General features: G+C 46.8%; 2 protein-coding genes across 3 annotated transcripts in view; one reads left to right on the plus strand and one right to left on the minus strand.

Annotated features, from left to right (window-relative positions):
- The window catches only part of TP53BP2 (tumor protein p53 binding protein 2), an 80,595-nt gene extending 70,066 nt beyond the window's left edge, over positions 1 to 10,529 (plus strand). For both annotated transcript variants that reach the window (XM_032605867.1, XM_032605875.1), the window contains 4 exons: positions 457 to 590; positions 3,629 to 3,795; positions 6,889 to 7,088; positions 9,723 to 10,529. In XM_032605867.1, coding sequence (XP_032461758.1) covers positions 457 to 590; positions 3,629 to 3,795; positions 6,889 to 7,088; positions 9,723 to 9,764 — 543 coding nt within the window. In that variant the 3' untranslated portion in view covers positions 9,765 to 10,529. The remainder of the gene's footprint in view (positions 1 to 456; positions 591 to 3,628; positions 3,796 to 6,888; positions 7,089 to 9,722) is intronic.
- A 3,912-nt stretch (positions 10,530 to 14,441) lies between these two features.
- CAPN2 (calpain 2) overlaps positions 14,442 to 25,232 on the minus strand; it is a 61,868-nt gene continuing 51,077 nt past the window's right edge. The window contains exons 14-21 of the mRNA XM_032605891.1: positions 24,333 to 24,398; positions 23,023 to 23,080; positions 20,707 to 20,771; positions 19,418 to 19,486; positions 18,779 to 18,857; positions 17,718 to 17,834; positions 17,162 to 17,220; positions 14,442 to 15,393 (exon numbers count right to left, since the gene is read on the minus strand). Of these exons, the coding sequence (XP_032461782.1) occupies positions 15,370 to 15,393; positions 17,162 to 17,220; positions 17,718 to 17,834; positions 18,779 to 18,857; positions 19,418 to 19,486; positions 20,707 to 20,771; positions 23,023 to 23,080; positions 24,333 to 24,398 (537 nt within the window). The 3' untranslated portion in view covers positions 14,442 to 15,369. The remainder of the gene's footprint in view (positions 15,394 to 17,161; positions 17,221 to 17,717; positions 17,835 to 18,778; positions 18,858 to 19,417; positions 19,487 to 20,706; positions 20,772 to 23,022; positions 23,081 to 24,332; positions 24,399 to 25,232) is intronic.

The raw sequence follows: 25,232 nt of genomic DNA on the forward strand, positions 1-25,232 counted from the left end.
ATCATGACCCTCCTTTAAAAGTTGCTCAAGTATGGATTTGTACCTTGCAGTGTTAAATTACAGATGTGGTCCCTATTTTTCAGAAACCTGCTATTTAAAATATTTTTAGTTGACCTTTCTTCCCTTCCATGGCAAACGTGACTTCTCCTTAGATGCTTATCTGTGGTGGGAAGTTGGAGGATAAATAAACAAAAGTGACTATAAGGATATATAGTTTCTGGGACTTCTTCAGCTTTTAAAACCCTTTTTATAGGGAGTGCCTACTTAATGTCGTATTTCTAGAACTGTACTTGGTATAGTTTTCTTGGCTCCTGAAGGTTTTAATTATGTTTAAAAAAAAAAAAAGACTACAAGAATCTCTTTCAATTCTCTTGATCCTAGAGCCAGTTAATAGTTGACAGTTAAGGTGACAAAAAATTTGAGTGATGATCACCCTTGTTCTTATTGATGTTACAGGTTGATGACCCGAGCCTTCCTAACGATGAAGGTATCACAGCTCTTCACAACGCCGTGTGTGCAGGACACACAGAAATTGTTAAATTCCTGGTACAGTTTGGTGTAAATGTCAATGCTGCTGACAGTGATGGATGGTAAGGTTTTCTTTTAAACTCCACTCAGACTTCAATTGTATCTGCTGCGTAGGCAACGAAGGAGCAGTGTTGTAGACGCTGTTAGAAGGGAAGAAGTATGTCAGTGCGTGTCCTCAGTGCTGCTTGTAATCTAGAAGGAGAGACGTGGGAGACGTTTTTAAGGAATTAATATGTCTTCATGTAATAGTCATCTCACTCCCGTTCTGTAAGCAGGTGGAGTTTTATTTTTTTATATAAAAAAATTTTTTTTAGCCACACTGCATGGCTTATGGGATCATAGTTCCCCGACCAGAGATTGAACTCAGGCCCTTGGCAGTGAGTTTAGAGTCCTAACCACTGGACCGCCAGGGAATTTCCCAGATGGAGTTTCCGAAGTTTAGTAGTTAAATAATAAAAATAAGAAATGTCCCAAAGTGGTACACAGTTCATTGGCATGCTTCAGTGAATATGAGAAATGCTGATTTAAGCAGGGTCCCCCCACCTCCCTGAAACTACTGTGTGTCTAAGAGGGGATTATAATTTGTAAACTTCTCCCAATAGTTTTGACCGTGGAATCCATTTTTCATGGAGCATCTTGTGAAACTGGTGTGTGGCTAAAACCCAGGAGATGTTATTGTAAATGACGAATATTATTATTCCTAGGATGATGACTTAATGATTATGAATTAAATTATGATTTAATGATTAATAATGATTCCTAGGAAAGATTTACTTCTTTCTATATGAAAAAAAAAGATAATCACACTATATTTACGCAAGTATTTAAATTTTATAGCCTATATTTCTCTCAATGTGGAAATAATTGTAATATCAAATTTACATGTATACACATATAAGTTGCAGACACCCATATGCATAGGTTTGAAAAAGCCTCATCTCTTACCACGTGGCTGTGGCTCATTCATTGTGGCTGTCTCCTTCTTGCTAGACGTTTAGATTGCTTTCCAATTCTTTGTTATAAATAATTCTTGGAGAAGCATTTTTGGTTGCACTTTAAAATAATTGTATTTATAAAAGTAATGTGAGCCCATTGTGGAAAACGTACAAAATAGAGAAATAAGAGGAAAACAAGCCATTTGTATCCTACAATCTAGAAGTAAACACCATCAATATTTTCATATGTTTCCTTCAAGCTCATTTATGTATGTGTATATATGTATAATTTTTATTTATTTTTATTTATTTATTTATTTCTTGTGGTATGTGGACCTCTCACTATTTTGGCCTCTCCCGTTGCGGAGCACAGGCTCCGGACGCGCAGGGTCAGCGGCCATGGCTCACGGGCCCAGCCGCTCCGTGGCATGTGGGATCTTCCCGGACCGGGGCACCAACCCATGTCCCGCGCATCGGCAGGTGGGCTCTTAACCACTGCGCCACCAGGGAAGCCCTATATGTATAATTTTTTATGCCTATATTTTTTTTTAGTTTAGCTCTCAATAGGTTTTTTTTTAAGTTGAGGTATAGGTGAGTTACAATATTATACTAGTTTCGGGTGTATAACACAGGGTCAAAATTTTTATAGGTTATACTCCATTTAAAGTTATTAAAATATCGGCTACATTCCCTGTGCTGTACAAAATATCCTTGTCGCTTATTTATTTTATACATAATAGTTTGTACCTCTTAGTCCCCGATCCCCATCTTGATCTCTTCCTCGCTTGGCTTTCCCCACTGGTAGCTGCTGATTTGTTCTCTGCATCTGTGCGTCTGCATGTTTTGTTCTCTTCGTTCATTTGTTTTATTTTTCAGGTTCTACATATAAGTGATAACAAACAGTATTTGCCCTTTTTATGCCTACTTTTTTAGTTTACCTTCACAACATAAGCAGAACAAATTCTTAATGTGTCACAATGTCTTTGTTTCCTAATATTGGGAGTTTAGATTATGTATAATTTTTTACTACTAAAAAAAAAGCCACGCAGTTAAAAAGTCTGTAGTAATATTCACCAAATTATTAGTGGTAGTGTTTGGGATGTGGGGGGTGAGAAATAAATTTCTTTTGTGAAAGACCCAAGTGGAACAATAACATGAAAAGGGGAGGGAAGAAAAGGGTAAAGAAATCTCATGTACTTCAGGGCTTGATTAACATCCTCCAGCCCATCTTCTGAGTTTGGGCATTGGTCCCTGCTCTTCCACCTTTACCATGAATCTGGAGTCATTTATAATACATTATGAAACATTTGAGATGGTGGAGAAGATTCTTTTTCGTGGTATTCCTAAGTTCCTGCTAACCAGTTGCTAATATAGATTGAAATGTGTATTTTCCAGTCACTTTTCTGGTCTGAATTGAATTGGCAATTTTTTTTCCAATTAAAATTGAATTAGGATTAAAAAAATGTTGGGTAAAGGTAGTTCTTTATGTGCAACTTAATTCCTTCAAAATTGGTGGTGATAAAGGGACGTTTACAGTCACGTGTTTTTTTTTTTTTTTTTTTTTTTTTTCGGTACGCGGGCTTCTCACCGCCGTGGCCCCTCCCACCGCGGAGCACAGGCTCCGGACTCGCAGGCCCACAGGCCATGGCCCACAGGCCCAGCCGCTCCGCTGCATGTGGGATCCTCCCGGACCGGGGCACGAACCCATGTCCCCTGCATCGGCAGGTGGAGTCCCAGCCACTGCACCACCAGGGAAGCCCAGACACGTGTTTTGAGGGGAGGCCTATTATTTAAAGATGTTATGTCCTCCATCCTGGCGGAAATAATCAGGCTGGATGCTCCAGAACATGGAACTAAATATATTCTATCCTGCTTTAGATCAGTATACAAATTGCATGTCCTTTCACTCCTGTCCTTGATCCCTCTCACCCACGGTGCTGCCCTGGCCCCAGTGCCGTCCCTACATTTTTCTTTGTGGCTGGAATTCTCGGATGGGCTCAAGCATCTATGTTTAACTCATTTTTAAAAATCTGTGAGAACGGTTTTCAGGAGAAAGGGCCTGGTGGGTGACAGGCTGGAGAGCTCTCCCTGCGGATGCCGTGTTGCGGCAGGTGTCGTCCCGTGTAGGAAGGCACCCCCAGTCCTTGCTGTGCCCTTGTCCGCAGGACCCCGCTGCATTGCGCTGCGTCCTGTAACAGCGTCCAGGTGTGTAAGTTTTTGGTGGAGTCTGGAGCCGCTGTGTTTGCCATGACCTACAGTGACATGCAGACGGCTGCTGATAAATGTGAGGAAACGGAGGAAGGCTACACCCAGTGCTCGCAGTTTCTTTACGGTATGGAACAATTGGATTTATGTGCACTGATTACCGCATTCATTTATCCTTTATCTCTAGGGGATCGTTCCAAAGGGTTTTTATTATTTGGGAAAGCATTTTGTGTTGTACATAGTCCTGGGCATTGAAGGTAGGGCAGCCTCGATCACAAACATGAATGCAGCTTTTGTGTGTGCCTAGAAGCGGCTGTTGTCAGGGACATCTTCAAAGACAAAAGACGGTGATGCAGCCTTGGACCTAGCAGGGTTAATAGCTTTCAACCATTGAAAGATCCTCTAGTAAGACTTCCGTACTTAGCGAGTGATGCTGTATCTGTGCAAATAAGTAAACAGAACCCCCCGCAAGATGATCAAGAGAAATGCAGGGTTGGAATAAGAATCCACAGATCCAAGTTTTCCTGCTAAATCAAACTTGTCGCAGAAGAAAAGAAAGGCAACACCATACTTTGGAACTGATGTTTTTGACTCTTTCGTTCTCTTGTTTTTGAGTTTATAATTCTGATGCATCCCATCAGCTCTGTCCCTAGAGAAAAAAGGACTTGAAGTTTTAGATGGATATATGTTGATTGGCACAGTTATTTACAAGGAACATTTTTTTTATTTACAAGTCTTAGAAGTTGAGGTTAATGTTTCTTTTTAGTCTGGCTTGAGAGAAATGGAGAAGGGGAAAAGACAGAGACAAATGAGGAGGTACGTCCCAGGACCCCAGACCACTCAAGCGTCAGGCATGGAAAGATGCCTGAGGTGAAACGTCTTCTCTGTCTGACTTTTCCGAGTCTCACTAGGCCTGTTTTCAGGCTCTCGGAGAGAAGGGAGAGGGGTCAGAGGGAGAACCACAGACCGCAGGTTCTCTTCTTCATCTCTCAGCTCTTAGTTTTTATCGTTGATATTTATGATCACTCTCTGTTTATGTTCTCAACTCTACATCCAAGAATAATTTTGACCTATGGACACGTTTTGAAATCAGTATGTTATATTAATATGTATTTTGTTACATTAAACGTATTGGCGATCAAGCTATATGTAAGTATGGGATATGATTTTTTAAAAAACATTTAGGGACATTTGATCAGAGATTTTTTAAATTTATGAACTATATCGTGGATACCGAGAGCATTTCTGACATAGATGTGCAGTTTAAGTAATGGTGATCCTAGATTAACACAGTGAAACATCCAGGTATCCAGCTTGGGAAACAGAACATGAGCTCTGTCTGCCGTCAGCAGGGGCCCTGCCCTGATGTAGCTCCTCTCACATCTGTGGTGACTGCCCCCCTTGAATTTATAAAAATAGGTATATCACCTCTGAATGAATCCTACAACTGATATTGTTTAGTTCTGCCTGTTTTTGACCTTCATATAAAATAAACCATACTGATGATTCTGTGGCTTGCTTTTTTCATTCCCCATAGTTTTTGAGATGCAGTGTTGCTGCATGTAGCTGTTGTTTCTTTTCACTGCGCTACTGTTCCATTTTGGGACTCTACTACAATTTATCTTTCCATTCTACTTTTGGCAGATGTTGGGTTATTTCCTTTATTTATTTATCCATTCGTGCATTCAATTATAAACATGGCTTCGGCCACCATTTTTGTCCTCATCTTCTGGTGTCTCTCTAGAAGTAGAATAGCCAGGTCACAGGAATATACGTCAAGCAGAGAGTACCTTTTGCTCTGTGTTCTCTTTGACCTTTGGTGGATTTGGAAGCCTGTCTCACCTTGCCTTTAGTTTGCATTTCCCAAACTGCCAGTGAGATGGAGCATGTTTTTAGGACCCTCAGAAACGTTTGAAAATTGTTGATTCATAACTCTTAGTTTGGTAAATAGCAAAGTAATGAGAAATTGTCTTCCATGCCTAATGGTTTCCTGGAAATGAGACTCAAGTTGTTATGTTGAGTGCACCATTCTGATCCCAACCAGATGACGAGTCTGGCGTGCTTTAAAATTTGGTGGAGTTACAGTTCTATCAAGTATAACTTGAAAGTTGGAAATTTACTTGTCCCCATGAGTAGAAACCTGATCATTTAGATAGGTAGAGCCTTCTTTTGGAAAAGAACGATTTAATTTCTTGTTTTGCCCAGAGTGAGAGGTAGTGTGTGCTATGTCATATTAATTGACACAGGAAAAATAAGTTCATAATAATTTAGGTTCGCATAAGTTGAGAAACCCAGCTGTTCACAGGCAAGCAGGTATTTTCCTGGCTTTTCTAAAAAGGTGACAATGATAATGACCTCTGACTTGCCCAGGACATTGTTGTCTAATTCTTCCTCCCCTTTCCCCATGTTGCCTGCCCGTTGATGATTGTGACTGCTCATTAGCGTCGCCTTATAGGATAGGAAGGTATAAATGGAGAAAGGTAAAACCTAAGGTCGTAGTTCATTTGCAAATCTGTTATTAACTCTGGTAAGAAGTGGACATTTGGGGATTTTTTTTTCCTTCCCCAGTTTGTGGATTTCAGTATCTTTTAGAATTCTGATTCTCATCATTTTAGAGTTGACTGTATGTGGACTTTTATATCCTGTCTAATATACCTGGCCATATTTCTATATTCTAACGTTTTATAATTTTTTTTCTTTTATCTTTCCACATTTGGAAATTGATAGAGACCACTTTAATAGGCACAACACTCTGGTCATTTTTCTCTGTCTGCTTTAAGTTTTAGGTAAAGAACAAAAATGATTCCAGAGTTCCTTGGTCAATACACTTAGTGAATAGGCTAAAATTGGACAGATGTTTCATTAACTTCTTTAATATCCTAGACTGGAACAGTTCTTTTTTTATTCCTGGGTTTGTAATCGTTTTGTATTCTGAGTAAGAGAAGTTTTGAGAGCTGCTTATAAGGTGTTGGTTAGTTTTTAGAGCCGGTTTAGAGATGATAGCATACGTTAACTTGTCTTTTATATGTTCCCTCTACACGGCTGGCCTTCCTCTGCTCCCCCTGGCCCCGGGAGGTTTATTTATTGAATGTTTAATATAGTAGTTCTGCCATTCCAGCAGGTCCCCATTTCTTCTCGTTTGGTTTTAGAGAGTGACGGGTTCTGAGCGTGGTATCCTCTGAGTTACATATATTCTGTTCTGTACCTCACATGATTTCAGGAGTTCAGGAGAAGATGGGCATAATGAATAAAGGGGTCATTTATGCCCTTTGGGACTATGAACCTCAGAATGACGACGAGCTACCCATGAAAGAAGGAGACTGCATGACAGTCATCCGCAGGGAAGACGAAGATGAGATTGAATGGTGGTGGGCCCGCCTGAATGACAAGGAGGGATACGTTCCACGCAATTTGCTGGGAGTAAGTGAAGGATGGTTTTTTTTAAAACAATTTTCATTTCTTTAATGTTGTATCTATTTTATGTTATTTATTTGTTTATTTTTGGCTGCATTGGGTCTTCGTTGCTATGCGCGGGCTTTTCTCTAGTTGGGGCGAGCGGGGGCTACTCTTTGTTGTGGTACATGGGCTTCTCATTGCGGTGGCTTCTCTTGTTGTGGAGCACGGGCTCTAGGCACGTGAACTTCAGTAGTTGTGGTGCGTGGGCCCAGTAGCTGTGGCTCGCGGGCTCTAGAGCGCAGGCTCAGTAGTTGTGGCGCACGGGCCTAGTTGCTCTGCGGCATGTGGGATCCTCCCAGACCAGGGCTCGAACCAGGGCCCTGCATTGGCAGGCGGATTCTTAACCACTGTGTCACCAGGGAAGTCCCTGGATTTGTTTAAGTCAGGATTTCCGAATCTGCTAGGGAACTTGAACAGGGCACCAGAGACCAGATTCTTTGTTCTTTCTCTACCTTTGGATTTTAAGGTTCATAAAAACCAAGAAAATAATCAAATCATATCAGCACATGTAATCCAATAACATGTCTATATTAGTCTGAAGGGACTGCTGTAAGTGGGCAGACATTCTTGGTGGGGGGAGTATTTTCAGGGAAAGGCTAGTATAGTTGGACAGAGTCTAATATACAAAAAATGGGAGGTATTTTCACTGTATTTTCATCAGCTGTCAGACAGACATGGTCTGTGTCCACAGAGAGCTTCTGTCCCACTCTGAGGCCCTGAACCAGGGCTCTGTCTGGAATCATCCCACTGTCCGGACATTACTCTCTGTGGAGCTCGTTAAAATGACCCCGGTGTTGGGACCTGGGGCTTGGATTCTGGCCTGTATCTCCTCCTCCTGACTCTTCTCCGTTTGGTTTGGTTATCACTGGTTTGATACGCAGTGTAAATGACATCATATATCCTGACTGCTGTCTTCCTGCTAGCAAAATTTACTATTAGATAAGCATTTGGGGTTTGGACACTATTCATTCGTGTGGTCATACTATAAACGATAAAGAGTAGTGAAACTGAAAAAAACAATTAAGCCATGGAGCCCGTTAAAAAAAATCTTTCCAATTACCAGACGAAAGCAGAAATGTAAAGGTAGTTCTCCTTCAAGCCCTCCTGTTTGCTTCTACAAAGTCTTTAGCGCCAGAGAAGCATAATCTCTTGCGTGCAGCCTCTTTCCTTCTTTAATGAACACCAAGAGCAAACAGGCACGCACTTCTGCTTTTTGTAGTTTCTTATCTGGGAAAAGCTCTACCTCTTAGAAGCAGTTGCTTATTTGAGTCTTAACTTTAATTTTCTGACAAAGAGGTCCAGTGGTCAATGAAACATGGGGAGAATGATTTGTTCCCAAGTGTGGAAGCAGCTGGTCAGAGACCAAGCTCTGCCTCCTGGGTGGCTTTCAGAGGTTCTGTAATCAGCGGGCTGGATTGCAGATTTTCATTTTAATCGGACATTTAAATATTCTCGGTTCTTTGGAGATCTTTCCTGGGTAGAAGTGGCCTCTACACAACTTCTTTGGGTTCCTTTTGAGGTTTTTTTTTAAAAAAGGAAATTGCATAAATGTTTTAGTCAGGCTCACATACAAGTGTAGAAAATTATATTGGCTAAAATACCTTTCCTCACAGAGAAAAACAATCCTTGATACAACATTGATCCCTCAATTAACTTTGCAGTTTGGGCTGGAAGTCTGGCTTGACTTTGTTTCAGTAAACCCTTTCTTCCCTTTGTCTAGGGGAGGGGGAGGAGGGTTTTGTTCTGTTTGCCAGTTGAATGACTAGTTTGACTTGCTCTTGGCTTCCTGAACACCCTTCTTGCCAGCTCTTGTTATGGAAAACACAAAACCACCAAATCCTAAAACAAAAAACTCCACTTATCCTTCCTCAAATCTGTAGACTTTTAGTCTGTGGCATTTGGTTCCTGATAGCCTCAAGTCTGTGTGACGTCCATTGTGAAATAAAGTTAAAATAGAGACTTTCTAACCTCTTATCTTTTCCCTTGGAATGGAAGCTCCCAGCATTGGAGCTTATAGCATATTGCAAATCACCTCTAGTCCTTTGTGGTCCTTGTTGGACTTGATTTACAGTTCAGTAGGCTGTGTAGATGGAGTTAATGCTCAGAGCATCCTGGATTTTTTTTCTTTTTTCTTTTTTTCTTTTTTGCGGTACACGGGCCTCTCACTATTGTGGCCTCTCCCGTTGCGGAGCACAGGCTCCGGATGCGCAGGCTCAGCGGCCATGGCTCACGGGCCCAGCCGCTCCGTGGCATATGGGATCTTCCCTGGGCCGGGGCACGAACCCGTGTCCCCTGCACCGGCACGCGGACTGTCAACCACTGCGCCGCCAGGGAAGCCCGCATCCTGGATTTTATATCACTGCACCATGGCGTTGTCCCTGTTGAGGGAACCCCTGTGACCTTTGAATGTCCTTTGTACAAGAGTTGGTAAATATGAATCTTTGGGCAGCTCTGGGTGTTTCACATGGCAGAGAGTTCTTTGATTTAATTTCTTTCCTGTGACATCAGCACCTGTCCCTACCCCCCATATTTCTTGAAAATGTGTTATACTCCCACATCTGTGCAGTATGTAAATATTTTTAAAATTCTTTTTTACAGCTATACCCAAGAATTAAACCAAGACAAAGGAGCTTGGCTTGAAACTTTGCACACTTTTAGTTAATGAAGAATTAATCTGTTACCAATAAGAAGGAATAATACGATTGTTTGTGGCAAAAATGTTGTAAGACTTATTTTAATGACAAACTAACTTGAAAGCAATGAAGATCGGGCTCTGGAAGCAAATGAAGGCTTGGAGCAGAGTCACTGTTGGTGGAGGATACTCAGCACGATGGAATGAACGGAGCTTGGCAGGAAGCTGACCACTCTGTGCTGGATACAGGTACTCTGTGTCACACTCCGAAAGATACACGGTGACCGTCCTGTTCTCTGCAAGAAACGGGACCGCTTATTGGGCTCCTGGGAGATCAGCTTCAGGGCCTGCTTAAATGGGCGATTTTCATTGCCTGCCCCTGTCCCTGCCCTCCCACCAGAAGGAGCAGTGCCATCATGGTGCCATCTCAGATTGTCCCCCAGCACCAGCAGGCCCGTGGGGGACTCACATGGAGGCTCGAAGGTGCCGCACACTTGCGTGTCGTCTGTGAAGAACTGTTTGTTGGTTGTCAGTGAGCAATAACTTTATGTTATGAGTTCTTGTAGCATCATGTATTCAAAATATTGAAACCATACTACACTACAGGTAATTAGATTTAGACTTTTGTTTTTAGGCTGAAGTTTGAATCTATATTTATTGTCTTTTGTATCTCAGAAATTAGAGACTTGCTATATAGACTTACCCGTGATATTTGTCAAGATCATAGCTGACTTTAAAAACAATTGTAATAAAGTTAAACTTTTTGACTCTAAGCTTTTTACCGGCTTTAGTTTTTTTTTTCTTTTTCTTTTTTTTTTTTGCGGTATGCGGGCCTCTCACTGTTGGGGCCTCTCCCGTTGCGGGGCACAGGCTCCGGACGCGCAGGCTCAGCGGCCATAGCTCGTGGGCCTAGCCGCTCCGCGGCATGTGGGATCTTCCCGGACCGGGGCACGAACCCATGTCCCCTGCATCGGCAGGCGGGCTCTCAACCACTGCGCCACCAGGGAAGCCCCCGGCTTTAGTTTTTTATGTCACGTTAACAGCCTTGTTTAACGTTCCTAAGCCATTGGAATATCGTACCCTGCTGAAAAATAATGAGAATTTTTTTTTTACCAGCCATGTGATTAAACGTAAGTATTTCTTTGCTCGGTTTTGCGATTTGTGAGTTTGATGGCGGTCTTTGTTATAGAATTAAGATGCTTTTTAAAGATCCTAGAGGCCATGGTGCTAGAAACTTGTACCTTTACCTAGAGCTTCTGGTAGGCTGTTTCAGTGTCCTCATTTTACTTCAGATTCTCCATAGAGTTATATACATTTACGGGATGAAAACTTAGGTAGACACAGTCTGCACGTCGTTTTATTAATATGTTACCAAGTTTGTGAATTTTGGGGGAACTCATTTTGCTTAGTGAAACTGTTTCATTTAATAGAAGATACAGGTGAGAAAAACCAGTGGTCACTTCTCCTTATACATTTTTATGAGTAGCTAACTTCCAGCAAAAAAGGAAGATAGATGAATGACAGAACATATGATGCCTTTCAGAGTCATGCAGAAGTAGTGACAACATGGATGAAACATCAGAAGACCTGTGTGGTAGACAGAATTCTAAAGATGCCCCTCCAGCCCCTCATATCCCTGTCCTGTGGTGCTATGGACTGTTTGTGTCCCCCTAAAATTCATGTTGAAGCCCTAACCCCCAGTGCGATAGTATTTGGAGGTGGGGCCCTTGGGAGGTGATGAGGTTTAGGTGAGGTCCTGAGGGTGGGGCTGCGTGATGAAGTTAGTGTTTTCAGAAGAGGAAGAGTCTGGTGCACTGTGTGAGGATACCCCAGGAAGGCCGCCGCTCTCACCAGACACTGAACCTGCTGGCACCTTGATCCTGGACTTCCCAGCTTCCAGAATCACGAGAATGTTACTTAAGCCATACAGCCTGTGGTATTTTATTACAGCAGCTTGAGCGGACTGAGACACCTGGTTATTTAATCAAGCACTAATCCGGGTACTGCCGTGAAGGATTTTTCAGATTTAAATTAAATTTACTAATCAACTGACCTGACCATAGGGGGATTATCCTGGGCCCATCCCAGGTGGGCCCAACTTGAGCCCTTCAAAGCAGGAGAGATGAGGCCGAAGGGGAGGTCAGCGAGATTTGAAGTGAAGGGATTCGACCTGCCATTGCTGGCTTTGAAGGTGAAGGGGTCATGAGCCAGGGAATGTGGAAACTGAGGAAAACCCTGGATGACAGCCAGCAAGGAAACGGGGAACGCGGTTTTACAACGACATGGACCTGAATTCTGCCAACCTGAGTGGGCCTGGAAACAGATCCTCCTCCAGTCTCCAGCAAGAATGCGTCACCCAATAAGAGAGGTGTTGGACTTTAACCTACAGAACTGGGAGATGGTGGGCGTTCTTCAAGCCACCAAGTTTGGGCAAACATGTTACAGCAGCACAGGAGCCAAAAAAAACAATGGATTCTCGTCCTGGGCTGGTGCACTTACTCATCCATCCTGTGACCTTGCCCGGGACACTCAGCCTTGTGTGTATAATCTGAGATGGGGTCGAAGGAAACCATACTAAGTACTATACAACAAATTGCGCCAATGTATGAAAAGGGAAGATGGGAAAATTTGGGAAAACGTGATCATCTCACTTTTATTTCCTTAGTCCGAAACTTAGAGAATCATTTGTTTTTATTCTCCCTTTGGGGTATTTTTACTTGCTTGTTTTATTATCAGAATATCCGTATATTAAAGCTCCCTATAGGGGATTCCCTGGCAGTCCAATGATTAGGACCTCACGCGGCATAGCCGGGAAAAAAAAAAAAAGCTCCTTAAAAGTCTAGAAAAAGGTTATGAAGCCAGGGGGGAAAAGACCACTATGGAGGCAACCATAACTAACATTCGGGCCTATTTCTTTCTATTCTTGCTTATGATTTTTCTCTTCACATAGTTGAGAGCATACTGTTGAAGCAGTTCTGTATTGTCCTGTTTTATGCTTCACGTTGCATCACATGCATGATTTTTAATGGCGGTGTAGTATTCCACCACGTCATTCATCCGGTCGTTTGTGTTGAACGTGTGGCTGCCTTTCGCTTGTGTTATCGATGCTGCGCTCACATCTTTATGGGAGCAGAATTTTTAGATTGTTGAAAAAATAAGTGGGGATAAAGCAACTGGAGAATGGGCCCTGCTAAGGAGGGTAGGGTGTAAACTCTGGCTGTGCTTGGAGTCTAAAGGCAGTGGAGCCACCGAGGGGTTTTAACCAGGGGAGTACGGGAGTCAGCCAGGGAGGCAGGCGAGCAGGGGTGTCCGAGAGGGAGAGGGGACGGCAGGGACGGCAGCACGAAGTCGGGGAGGGTGATGGCAAATACGCGTTCATAGCTTTTGGCTTTGGGAGGTAAGTGGTGATCATCAAAAGCAGTTTTAGGAGAGTCAGGCCATTAGCCAGATCGCAGAAGGTGAAGGAGTCACAGAAAGATGCAGGGGCGCAGCTGCTGGGGAGGCCTGGCTCTGGGGGAAGGAGGCGGGTGGTCTGTGTGTTACCAGGCGGCGGGCCTGAGGCACCTGAAAGAGAGTGTGAAGAAAGGGGCCAGCTGATAGGCTGCGATTGCAGTTCAGAGCAGAGACGGGGAGGGCTTTTCTTTTGGACTGGAGGGAAGGGAGCAGTGGGGGATTAGATTGGGGTGACTTCCTCGGGGCAGAAGTCTGGGGGGGATTTACTTTATCATCTGGCTCTTTCCCCCCGTGAAATCTCTCCTTCTCTTTTAAATCTTTTCTAAATTTGCTATGATGAGCATATACCGTATCTTTTTTTTTTTTTAAGCATTATTTCTTATCCTGTGACTAAAAGTGAAGTTGCGAACTCCAGCTTCAGGCAGCACCGCAGGTCAAAGTGCACCGGGAGGGGCAGAGCACCCGGAACAGTGGGAAAGGTTTGGAGCAGCCTGGGTGGATTGGGGGGAGCCTGCCTGCCCTTCCCCTCCCAATTTCTACCACTCCTGTATTTCAACCGCCTTAGCACCCTCCTCTCCCCTTCCGGTGGTCAGCCTACCCTCGCCCCACCCCACCCCTCCCATAGCAATCCCGTGTCACTGGGAGCATCCAGCCCTCCCAAACCCAGTTCTACTGAATGGAGAAAATCACCACCCCCACCCCCACCAGGGGAAGTGCTGCCTGTTCTTGGTTCCCGCTTCCTCTGGGCCCTGAGATGCTCCGCAAGCAGGAAAACTTAAACTCCTGCGAGTTGATTTGGGAAATCCATCTTCCTATCTTTTCATGAGACAGTAGGCTGCCATTTGCCTCTCTCTAGTCATCTGACATCTTTCCCTTCTGCGATTCCTCAAGGATCCCCAGCAGCCGACCTGTGGTTTAGCTGCATGTCTTCCTGGCTCTCCCTTGTTCCCTCCACCAAAGTGACAGGCAGGTGGCAGGCGGAGCACAAACTTGCCGGTACCTCCTTCAGAGACCAAGAAGCAGTAGAAATTGGAGCTGACTTTATGGTCAATTATCAAAGCTTCTGAATTGGATTTTTAAAAAGCTCTATAGTTCCACACGGAAATGGAGGCCAGCTGCCCTTTCCTCTCGAAACCGGCATTTAGGGAGGGAGGGAGCGCGCCTGGCTAGAGTGGGATGGGATGTAACTGGGTGTGCTCACCGCTGGGCCCTCAGGAAGAGCGGCACCCACGTGGGATTGCCTGGGCGACTCTTTATTGAACAGTACATTTGGAAGAAGGTAAGGCAACAAGGCAGTATCCGTACAGTGTCGCTAGCATTTACCCAAGGTGAAGCCAGGAAACACGTTCATGTGGTTTCCACGGGCGTCCCCCCTAATCCATGCGCGAACGCTAGCGGTGAAGTCTGGGAAGGTTCGAGGCACGCGGCGAACAGCTGTGCTGTCTTCCGTCACCGTGGGCTTGCAGACGGGACCCCCGGTTTGGGTCATCACTTCAGCCGAGCACCAGGAGCGTCCCTTCAGTGTCGTAACGCTCAGTTTATAAGACCAGACGTGCGCGAGGACTTGAGACAGACTCACTGTTAACCAGTCAGTTTTATATAAAATCTGTCTCTTATTTAACCCAAATGAGAGAGATGTGCTTCTCACCTGGCCTCTTCAGATGCCTTCGTGATACATCGTATTTTTCCATTTTACTCAAGGGGAATGGTAATCCCTGGACAGCTGTTTGGTACATGTCACAACTATATTTTTAAACTCAAAGTTGCTTTAAATATTGCCGGCAAGGACCTTATGTCCTTTAAGGTTGACTGAATGTTAAATTAAGCTCAGCTGTTAAATACCTCCCTGCATTTTTTCCTGATTTAATATTGTTATAAACAGGAAAGTGTGTAAAAGTAAAGTGTATACTACGTACAGATTGAAGGTTTTCTCTAAGTTTTTCAAGGGTTAAGTGACTCACTTGCATTTAGTACGATTATATGCAAATCTTTTACTTTGATATCTGAAAGTTCTGCTTTCTCAAGTAAATAGTATCATCATTTCCAGCTCTAATCAATGTTCCCATAATTTCAAGATCCAGATAAGAAGTTTCTCTGTGGAGGCTTAGTCCGTGGCTGATTTTCTTTCATGAGAAGTCTTCAGGCAGATCAGTTATAACCTCAAAGTACTGAAAAACACAGCCACTGTGGGGAAGGAAAAAAACCAAATCAGTTCAGTGAGCATTCTCAGAATTAAGAGGCTATCTGAGTACCTATAGATTATTCTGAAAGATTGACTGTTGTACGAGAAAAGCTGATCAAGGGTTACGATATCAGAGTATTAACTCACATTTTTTTCTACCTGATTTCTAGAGTCTAGCTTTTTACAGGGTTGTAAAAAGCCGTTATCTGAATTAGGTGGTCATGAATCGTATTACAGGGTTGACTGAAACACGTGAAACGTGAAACGTGGAAAGCACGAATCAGCATTTCTGTATCCCTGCCTCAGTGTCACATCAGAGGTTAGTTTGGATAGCCCTTAAACTAGTGGTTTTCAACCTCGGTTCTGTACTGGAGTAATCTGTGAACTTTAAATCAGACTCTAATGAAATCAGCCTGGGATGGGCCTGGACATCAGGACTTTTGCGAAGCTCCCCAGGACTGCAACCTGCAGGCAAAGCTAACAGTCGCTGCAAACTGAAGGAGAGGTCTTCTTCTGTCGCAGCCTCAGGGAAAAGAGAGTTGAGTGTGGGGAACTCCAGCGACCTGTGAAAGGCGAGGCTTAGGAAAGGAGGGAAAGCCAGTGGGTGAGATGTTCCTCAGAGGAAATGGGAGGATGGTCTGAGTAGGCTGGCCGCATAAACCAGTGGGAGCCGTGGAGGAATGAGATTTCCAGCCAGAAGGATAAAGGGGGCTGCAGTTTCCCAAACTTCACACGTGGCATGTTTAGGTCCCAATTGTATTGCCTCTACCTTAGACTGCAGTCTCAGGGGAGGGTTATTTCCTGAGCTACACAGAGTTTTAAGCAAGTTAGTGTTCTTTGGAACCAGCTAAAATGTATTTTGCAGTTGGCTCGCGTTACTTTAAAATGCATTAATACCAGAGTGAAAGAGCTATTTCGTTGCTGGCTTCCTCCAGAGTTCGAAATTCAGTGGAAGGAGGCGCCAGTCCCTCACCCTCGTCCTTCTTACCACTCTGCTCCTCTCTGGTCCCTGGGACTTGGTCATTCCTACCCAGCACTGGCCACCCAACCCCAGTCTCTGTAGCCTGTGTTGCTCCAAGCTCAGTTCCCCCTTGGACAGAGGAAATGCAAGCTGGAGCCGGGCAAGGATGAAAAGTAAGCCCAGCTGGCTTCCTTCTTTGAAGTGAGAGAACTTTCTGTCTTCGGATGACAAGAGAACATTTTTGCGCTTTGCTTTCTGTGGAATTGGCATACCAACTGAATTTCGAGTGATCGTTTCAGAGGTGCCTGTTGCTGGGGTTCCAGACACATGAGCACAATCATTATATATGCTAATCTTATCTACTATTGTTATTTTATTTTAAAGGTGGAGGAAGTAGAGAAAAGTAATTTGTGCAGAAAGTATTTTAAGTAGATCTAAGAATGACAGATCTTCCCAAGACCCACTGAAATTTCATCCAAAGGGTTTCTTTGTATAAAAAGCATCTGCTCCCATGCATGCTAATAGCAGGTCATTTTTCTAAGAGGGGTTCTGCAGCCACCCTCTTCTTCTTTTAATCTTGTGCTATTCTCAAGGCAAATCTTCTGGGAGGAGGGACCAGGTGTGTTTTCTTGGACTCGAGAACCAATGGGTAGTTGGGAAATGACTGCCAATAGAGGTGCACTGTGGGATCTTACAACAATTTACAGCCTGATCCTGACAGACCAAAAGCCACAGATCTCTGTCGCCCAAGTAGCAGCCCTTCTCCCCTCCGTCCCCTAGGAGTAGGGGCTGGGAAGCTGCTTACTTACAGACATAAGGTCAAGCTGGATCATACCAGTATCCTCGGGGTCCAGCTGCTTAAATATCCCTGTGGAGGCAGAAACAGGATGTCATATAAGTGAGCTGCAACAGAGGTCACATTATCCTTTTCCCCAGCCTGGCAGCTGATTTCACTGAATGGCACAAGTTACGATTTCTTCCCTCTGTCCCCAGGTTAAAGAAGGATTTTCATTTTCTTTTTGTTTTTGTTTTTGTTTGTTTTTTGTTTTGTGCGGTACGCGGGCCTCTCACTGCTGTGGCCTCTCCCGTTGCGGAGCACAGGCTCCGGACACGCAGGCTCAGCGTCCATGGCTCACGGACCCAGCTGCTCCGTGGCATGTGGGATCTTCCCGGACCGGGGCACGAACCCGTGTCCCCTGCATCGGCAGGCGGACTCTTAACCACTGCGCCACCAGGGAAGCCCAGGATTTTCATTTTCAACTGGACAGACATGTCTCTGGCTCAGGTGGTTTCACCCGTGGGGAAAGGCAGGCTGCTTTCGTACCGAGAGAACTGAAATGGGCCTTTACCCAAACGGGCACTTACTGAATAGTGTTTCCAGTCGAATCAAACACCTAACAAAATTGTCAAAATCGATGATGAGCTGGTCATCTGCGAACCGAGCAACGATGACTTGGTGGAGCTGACAGGGCATCTTGAAACCTGCAGTTAAATGAACATGCAGACCGATTGCCAAGTGTTCGGTTGCACCCTAGGGCTCTGTTCATGGGCTCTGGACCCGGAAGATGAGAGTTACGATTGCTTTGGTCCCCTGGCTGCTCTGCTGTGAGACTGTTTTTATTTTGCAAAGCCAGTGCCTTCCGCCATTGCTTCTGTTTCCACACTGTTCACCTCCACCCTGCCTCTTTTTTTTTGCATTTTAGTATTTATATATTATTTATTTAGGCTGCGCCGGGTCTTAGTTGCGGCATGCGTGTGAGATCTGGTTCCCCGACCAGGGATCGAACCCAGACCCCCTGCACCGGGAGCGCGGAGTCTTACCTACTGGACCATCAGGAAGTCCCGTCTCCTTACTAACATGTAAGACTTTCCTTGCCTGTTCCTACTTTCATGGGCAGGCTGTTTCATGCTATCGATCCTATCTCCTTTTCTGTCTGTCTCACTCTGAATCGCCTTGGAGACTAGATTCTTCCTGGATGTATGTGGCAGAAACTGTTCATGCTAAACTAATATTAATTCTCCCTTTTTCCATAGTTGTAGAATTTTTAACAGGCCATGGCTGCCTAGAATCAAGGCTGCATTTCCCAGCTTCCCTGGCAGCCCTCTGAAGCCTTGTGACTAAGTCCTGACCAGCCCTGCACCTGAGCAGACGAGGGCAGGGTGTGTGGGTCTGCTGAAAACTGGCTTTGCCTGCGACCCGCTGGGGCCCTTGGAGGGAAACTGAGATTCCAGACGGCTTAGAGGGCAGAGCGTCCTGGCCTCCATTTCATTTTACCAATTAGTCTTTAAAAGGCGAATGAAAAGGATGTGTTTGTACTGAACCAGCACCTACTCTATTTCATAGCTTACCAAACTTTGTATCATATAGAATAAGTTTTCACATATTCTACAGATAAAAGAAAGAAAATACAGTTAGGAAGTGTTACCCGCTTCTTCTAATGCTTTCCGCATCTCATAGGAGTTCATGGTTCCGGACCTGTCCACGTCGATTTCCCGGTAAATTTTCTGGAACATACAAAATAGTTAGAAAACCATGACCCAAAAGGTGGCAAGTTACCTCTCTGTGCTGTGTGCTAAGTGGGGCTGAAGTTCTTCCAGCTCCGTGCCTCTAGTTTGGCCTTGGAAGCATCACCCATGTTTCTGCCTTAAAGAGTATTTTGTCTCTCTCCATGAGCTAGTTTATAAATATGCCCATCAAATCACCTAGCCAACTACATGAGCCCCTGTTATTATCTTCTGTAATTTTTGTACTTTAGCTGTCAAAAACCCAAACTACAAGGGGCTACATGGCCTTTTCAGGACACTTGATGGTGGCTTTTAGATGACCCAGTTTCCGGTCAGTAAGGCAGGGAGTAAACCACGTAACTTGCAAAGTCTTTGTTTTTCCTGTTTGCATTTGCCCAGCCCTGTCTTCACCCATTCTGAGCTCCGTTATGAGTACAATCCCCTCTGCTTGGAGATGCTCCTCCACCGTCCTAAAGAGCTGCTGCATCCAAAAGTACGTGCATGGCGCGTTGCCCACACAGATCCACCGCCCCTGCCGCCCGGCCCTCCTGGGCTCTCACTTGGTATTTCTGAATCTTGGTCCAAAGAATGTAGAACTCCTTCAGACCCAGCTTGCCACTCCCATCCGACTGCCTGCAGTTAAGGAAAGCTCCCAGAGTCTGGGTTCACGTGGGCCGTGGCACCTGGTTTGTCCTCTCCCCTGGAGAGTCTGGTAACCGTGGCTCAGTCACGAGGAGCTCTCGCAGAAGGACCCTTCTCCTGCTCTTCACACTGGCTAGACCTCCATCTGAGGGCTGGTGGAAGGGCCCAATAGAGACCTACTGGTCCCCCGACTCTCTGTATGCTGAGGGGTCTGGGGGTGCTATGCAGCTGGCCCCAGTTCCTGCTAAGAAGGAGCTGTTGGAGGATATGCAGATGGCTTCTAATGGCTGCGCCCTTGCCCATTTAGGGAGTATCATTATTTCTAAGAGGCCTTCTGTGAGGGGAGCTACACAGCAGGTGCCATGAGCCCACCAGATGAAACTTCATAGAAGCTTAAGCCATCCAGGCCATCCTTGCCCAGCACCTCTCAGTAAGCAGCAGGGACAGCAGACGGATGATAAGCCGGCCTCAGGGCCGGGTGGTGGCCTGGGAACAAGCAAGAGGAAGGAGAGTGCTCTTGGAGGGTGGGCCCCTATCTTATGAATCAGGAAGAAAATCATGACTGGGGAAAGCATTCACATCAGAAGTATCATGGTAGGGACTTCTCTGGTGGCACAGTGGTTAAGAATCCATCTGCCGATGCAGGGGACACAGGTTCGAACCCCGGTCCGGGAAGATCCCACATGCCGCGGGAACAACTAAGCCCTTGCGCCTAGAGCTCGCGAGCCACAACTACTGAGCCCACGTGCCACAACTGCTGAAGCCCGCGCACCTGTAGCCCAGAAGAACCACTGCAATGAGAAGCCCGTGCACCGCAACAAAGAGTAGCCCCTGCTCGCCGCAACTAGAGAAAGCCCGTGCGCAGCAACGAAGACCCAACACAGCCAAAAAAAAAAAAAAAAAAAGTATCATGGTTTAGGGACTATTCCCCTAGAGGTAACACATCCAAGCTGCCCTGGGCAGAGAACAGCGGGCATGCTGTCGGGAATTTCCTGCAGGAACCCCTCAGCCTGTGGCATCTCACATTCCCTCGGCTGAAGCCCCTCAAATTCCCTACTAAGGGAGGTCAGTGCTGACAACAGTCCTACGCCTCAGCCAGCAGGGACAGCTGGCCGCTGTGAAGGCGAGGAGGCCTGTGTTTGTATCTTCCTGGAGTGAAGTTTCAAACTCTCCCAGCCTCTGTCCTGCGGGGCCCATTAAAGGATACATCGAGCATGTCAACCATGATTTTGCAGGTCTCTATGCTGAAGCCGTCTGACTTGATATCTTGGCCTAGGAGACAAAAATAAGTGTGACAGGAACATCTTCTAGAGCGGTACTGTCCAATACAACCTTCTACGATTGCAGAATATTCTGTATCTGCACCCTCCGACGTGGGAGCCACTGAAATTGTTTTAAATAGCCACACGAGGCAGGTGGCCACCACACCGGGACGGTGCAGAGGCTGTGTTACATCTGCCTGACTTCTCTGTATATTGGCCATGGGCATACGGAGTTACAATAAGTGCTTTTTAAATAAGTAAGAGAATGGTAAGAGTCTGGGCCTTGAAGTGTTCATAAGATGCAAAGTCACCTGTGGAGATAGCGGGGGCCCCACGTGTTTATTCTAGGCAGGGCCCTGAGAGAGGAAGAGGTTTACTTAACTGCCTGTCTGCAGGCATTTAGGGGGCCTCTGTGTCCCCAGCTGGGTTAGCCAGAGGGCCAGAGCCTGTCCGCAGCCTGTGCTCTCCTAGGTGAGTCACACACTGGTTGGGTCCCGTCTAGTTGGTGGTCGACAGGTGGCGTGAGAGCCTTGTCACAGATGTGAGTCTGTTCCCACAGCCTTCAGGGGAGCCCACCCTTTTCATCGTGTCCTTGTGGAAGGTTAGGACGTACCCTGTCTCAAAGCTGCTGTTCTGGTTTCTGACCCCTTCTCGGGTGTGGGTGTGGGCTGTGCCTGGGGCCCTTGGGCAGGAGTCGTCACTGGGTGTGGAGCGGGGAAGGGTACCGAGCTCCGGGGCTCGGGTGAGGCTACTGCCGCGCCCCCAACAAGCAGCAGCTGAATCCCAGCGTGGCCCGACCCCTCCCCTCCCCCTCCCCGCATCTGTGCAGAAACAATGGGGCTCAGTGTCCCTGGGTTCATGACAACCACACAGCTCAACAGGCTGTGACCTCACTCGTGCCTGGTGGCCTCGAGGGTAAACACCATCTTCTCATCACCCCCAGATTGGAGGAGGGGCGCCGAGGACCAGGGTCCAGCTTGGGGAAGCCCTACCCTGGCCGCTGGACCCCCTGGCTGCAGCTCTGCCAAGAAGCTCAAACGCAGCCTTTTGTTTGGAGGCCACCGGGCACGGATCGGTCACACGTGGTTCCTGTGAGGGACCACATGCGTGTCGTCCACGTTCACTGTGATGAAGACCCCACTGGCCTGGATCCTTCTTTGGCTTCAAGAGGAGGATTTTTATCTCTTGGGGTTGGGCCAGAGTGAAGTCCATGGGACTTCTGGAGACGATCCCTAGGCTGACGCTCAGCCCTGACGACATACGCTCTGGTTTCGGATCCGGGCTGAGAACTCCTGATACCGTACAGACCCCTGCTCGTCTCATCAAAGCAGCACAGTTCTGGTGATAACTCGAGGGGGAGAAGAGCAGTGTGTGTGGGTGCTTTCTCCCCACCCCCTGCAGTGGTGATCAACACTGGGGAGGCGGACGGTCCATCCTTTGATATTTTTTGCTGAAGAAACAGTTTAACCTGAAAAGGTGCATGAGGGCCATGGCTCTCCAGCTCCTTCTCCAGTCTCCACCCAGTTCTGTCCGTTCTTTATAGATGCCCATCAGCCTGGGCTGAGAGCAGTCACTTCTGGAGCCTTGAAGCCACTCGCCTGGCCCACTGGCTCAACTGAAGTGACATTGCTCCCATCAAGAACTGGCTCGACCAGGCTCCCTTAAACACCCATTTGGGAGATGAGCCTTTTTAATGCCATCCCCTTAGCTGGAGTGGAAGGTGGACCACTTATTTTTCCATTCTGGCCCATCAGTGAGCTGTCGTCACTCTGTCAGTGGTTCCCCGCTAAATACAGCCGGGAATCCAGGGATGGGGATGCTTTCTGGCTCCCACCACGCTTTTTCTTAGCAATTAATCATCGTAAGAGTCACCGTATATACAGAGCCCAGGCTTTGTTCCTACACATCATCTCACTTAAGACATTCAACCACTCTGAAGAGGTTAAGTAATAATACGCCTATTTTGCAGATAAGGAAACAAGAGTCAGGGAGATTATCTAACTCGGTTTAGATCACAGAGCTAGTAAGTTGTGGAAACCCGGATGTGATCATTGACCTCTAGACTCCAGAAACCTTCGCCCTTTTTTTATCACATCGGGGAGAACCTCCTTCATCCGGTTCCTTGGTGGTGACGGTGGCGTTTAAGCAGGAGTGGGGGTGACGGTTCAGCCACAGCCGCTGAGCCGCGGAAGGGGAAGGGTCACCGTGTCCCCTCACGTTGCAGGAGCAGGATGAGGGATGTGCGAGGGGTGGGTACTTACGCTTTGCCAGAACTCTTCTCAGGATTGTCTGCAACTCAAAGGCAGAGATCTCTGCATCCTGTGGAGATGCAACCAGAGCGTCATTATTGGCTCCCTTGGGGCTGCGTGAAGCACGGAGCAGCGGGTGTGTAACGGGTGTCTGCTCTGGCTGAGCCCGCGGGGTGCATTAGAGCTGGGGCGGGGGGGGGGGGGTGTTCTGTGGGTGTGCACTTCTAACAAGCCCCCGGGGTACGCCGCACAGGGAGCACAGCCACAGCCCAAGTTTCTGACAGTGTTTTAATGCAGTGTGCCCCAGGCAGAGTTCGTTCGCCATCGCTCTGCTGTAGAGAATATAAAGAATAAATCCATTCTACCCATGTTTGCGGTCTCTTGACTCAGTTCTCTATACCCTTCCTCGCACCCAGCATGCCTTCCTCTCCCTTTAAAACCCAGATCTGGCTTCCTGCAAAGCTGGCTGGGACCGGCTGTCTCCAAGAACTGGCCCAGCACTTTTTCTGTGGCCCTTGATGTCAGAGCTCCTCAGAAGTGGTGCGGGTACCTCTGTTCACTTACACATATTGTGTAACTGGGGGACAAGCCCCATTATTTAAGACCAAGACTGACATTGTGCGTACTTGGGGGATGTGTGTGTGTGTGTGTGTGTGTTTCAATCAGTGTGGAAGTATGTCTCTACGATGCCCCTTCCCTTAGAAACCAGGAGGGAGGGAGGCAGACAGGCGGGCGGAGGCATGGGGCGGGTGGCGCCTGCTTTAACTCTGATGAGGAGGCCCGGGTAAGCCGATGGTGGACACTCGAGAGAGCTAGTGTGCTCCATATATGGAGGAGAATGACTTTGTTTGGAGTTGTTGGAGGAAGAGGCCTGCTAACTTTGTAGCGGACGGAAGCCTAGATGCCTGAGGGATTTCTTTTTTAAGGACAGGGAAGGCTGACACTCTGTTGCTTGCATCCTTGAGACTGAAAACCCTCCAAGTCCCCACATATTTTCGTGGCAATCAAAGAGAAGGGGCTGAGTTCCATGTCTCAGCTGCAGTGGCACAGAGCAAACAAAACAGCCACAAGGAGAGGCCCAGAGTCCTCAGGCAGGAGGATCACAGTCAGAGCCGACCCCCGACAGCAGAAGCCCCTGGCGACTGGACGTGCAGAGGCCCTGGGGAGGCCTTGGGTAAGGAATCTGAGCGGAAATCCCTCTTTGCTTTTTGTTCATTTTGTTTCCTCTCCCCGCCTTAGACTGAAGTCTCCTTGAGGGCAAAGATGGTCTCTTCCTTTGCGTCAAGCAGGGCGCACAGCACAGAGGCTTGGGGAGCACTTACCTCTCCTGCCAACTGGGCAAACAGCCTCCTGAATCCATCATCGATGTCGTCCTCGCTGACATCAATCTGGAAGGCGAGGCACAGAAGTGAGACACAGTGACCAGCGGGCACCTGCTCTCCCTTCCGAGGCGGCCTCCCCCGCCACCTCAGTTACCCTCTCTCAGGCCTGAATTCTAAGGTTACCGGGATTGAGACGAAGGACAGTGTGAGGAATTAAGGAGTTTTTTTTCCAGTTAAAACACTTAAGAGGGACTATAAGCTATGTGGGAAGGAGTTACACTCTAATTTCTCACATAGGCATCTTCTCCAACATTCCACCAAAATGGCCTTTTATGATCTAAGTAATGGGGACTCAGAAGTGTAAAGACGAGCTGGCGTGGTCTGGAACGACTCTGAACGTGGCGAGAGCACAGCCGTGAGGCCCTTGGAAATTGCTCCATGTCTCACTGAGTACACGGAGCTTCAGCAGCTGAGGAATAACAGTCATCAAGCCGCTGCGGGCACCAGGACAGAGGGAAGAGCGCTCCTTCCCATTTGTGTGCTATCCTTCCTCAACTCTGGACGCTTAGGTTGGGTCTGTAATTCCTGAGTTGCAGTCCTCAAAGCCCTCAGGATTTACCACTGCATCACAACTCCCAGAAAACTCCAGGGAACCTGAAAAATCTTGTCATGCAACGTTTCCACTTTGTTGATGAGAAAACTGAGGGCCAGAAAGGGGAGTGACAAGACCGCCCACTGCTCAGAGCAGCCTGGTGTCCCATCCTCCAGGCACCCCGTGCGTGCGGGCTACATCCAGGGGACCGTCCAGCCCCACGCAGCGGCCACAGCCGGTGCAGGAGGCGCTCTCGGACTCCCAGGCCAAGGCTGCACCCTAGTTTCAAGCTGTGCTCGTGAAATCCT

This window comes from Phocoena sinus, chromosome 1 (assembly GCF_008692025.1).
Source record: "Phocoena sinus isolate mPhoSin1 chromosome 1, mPhoSin1.pri, whole genome shotgun sequence".
Taxonomy (NCBI): domain Eukaryota; kingdom Metazoa; phylum Chordata; class Mammalia; order Artiodactyla; family Phocoenidae; genus Phocoena; species Phocoena sinus.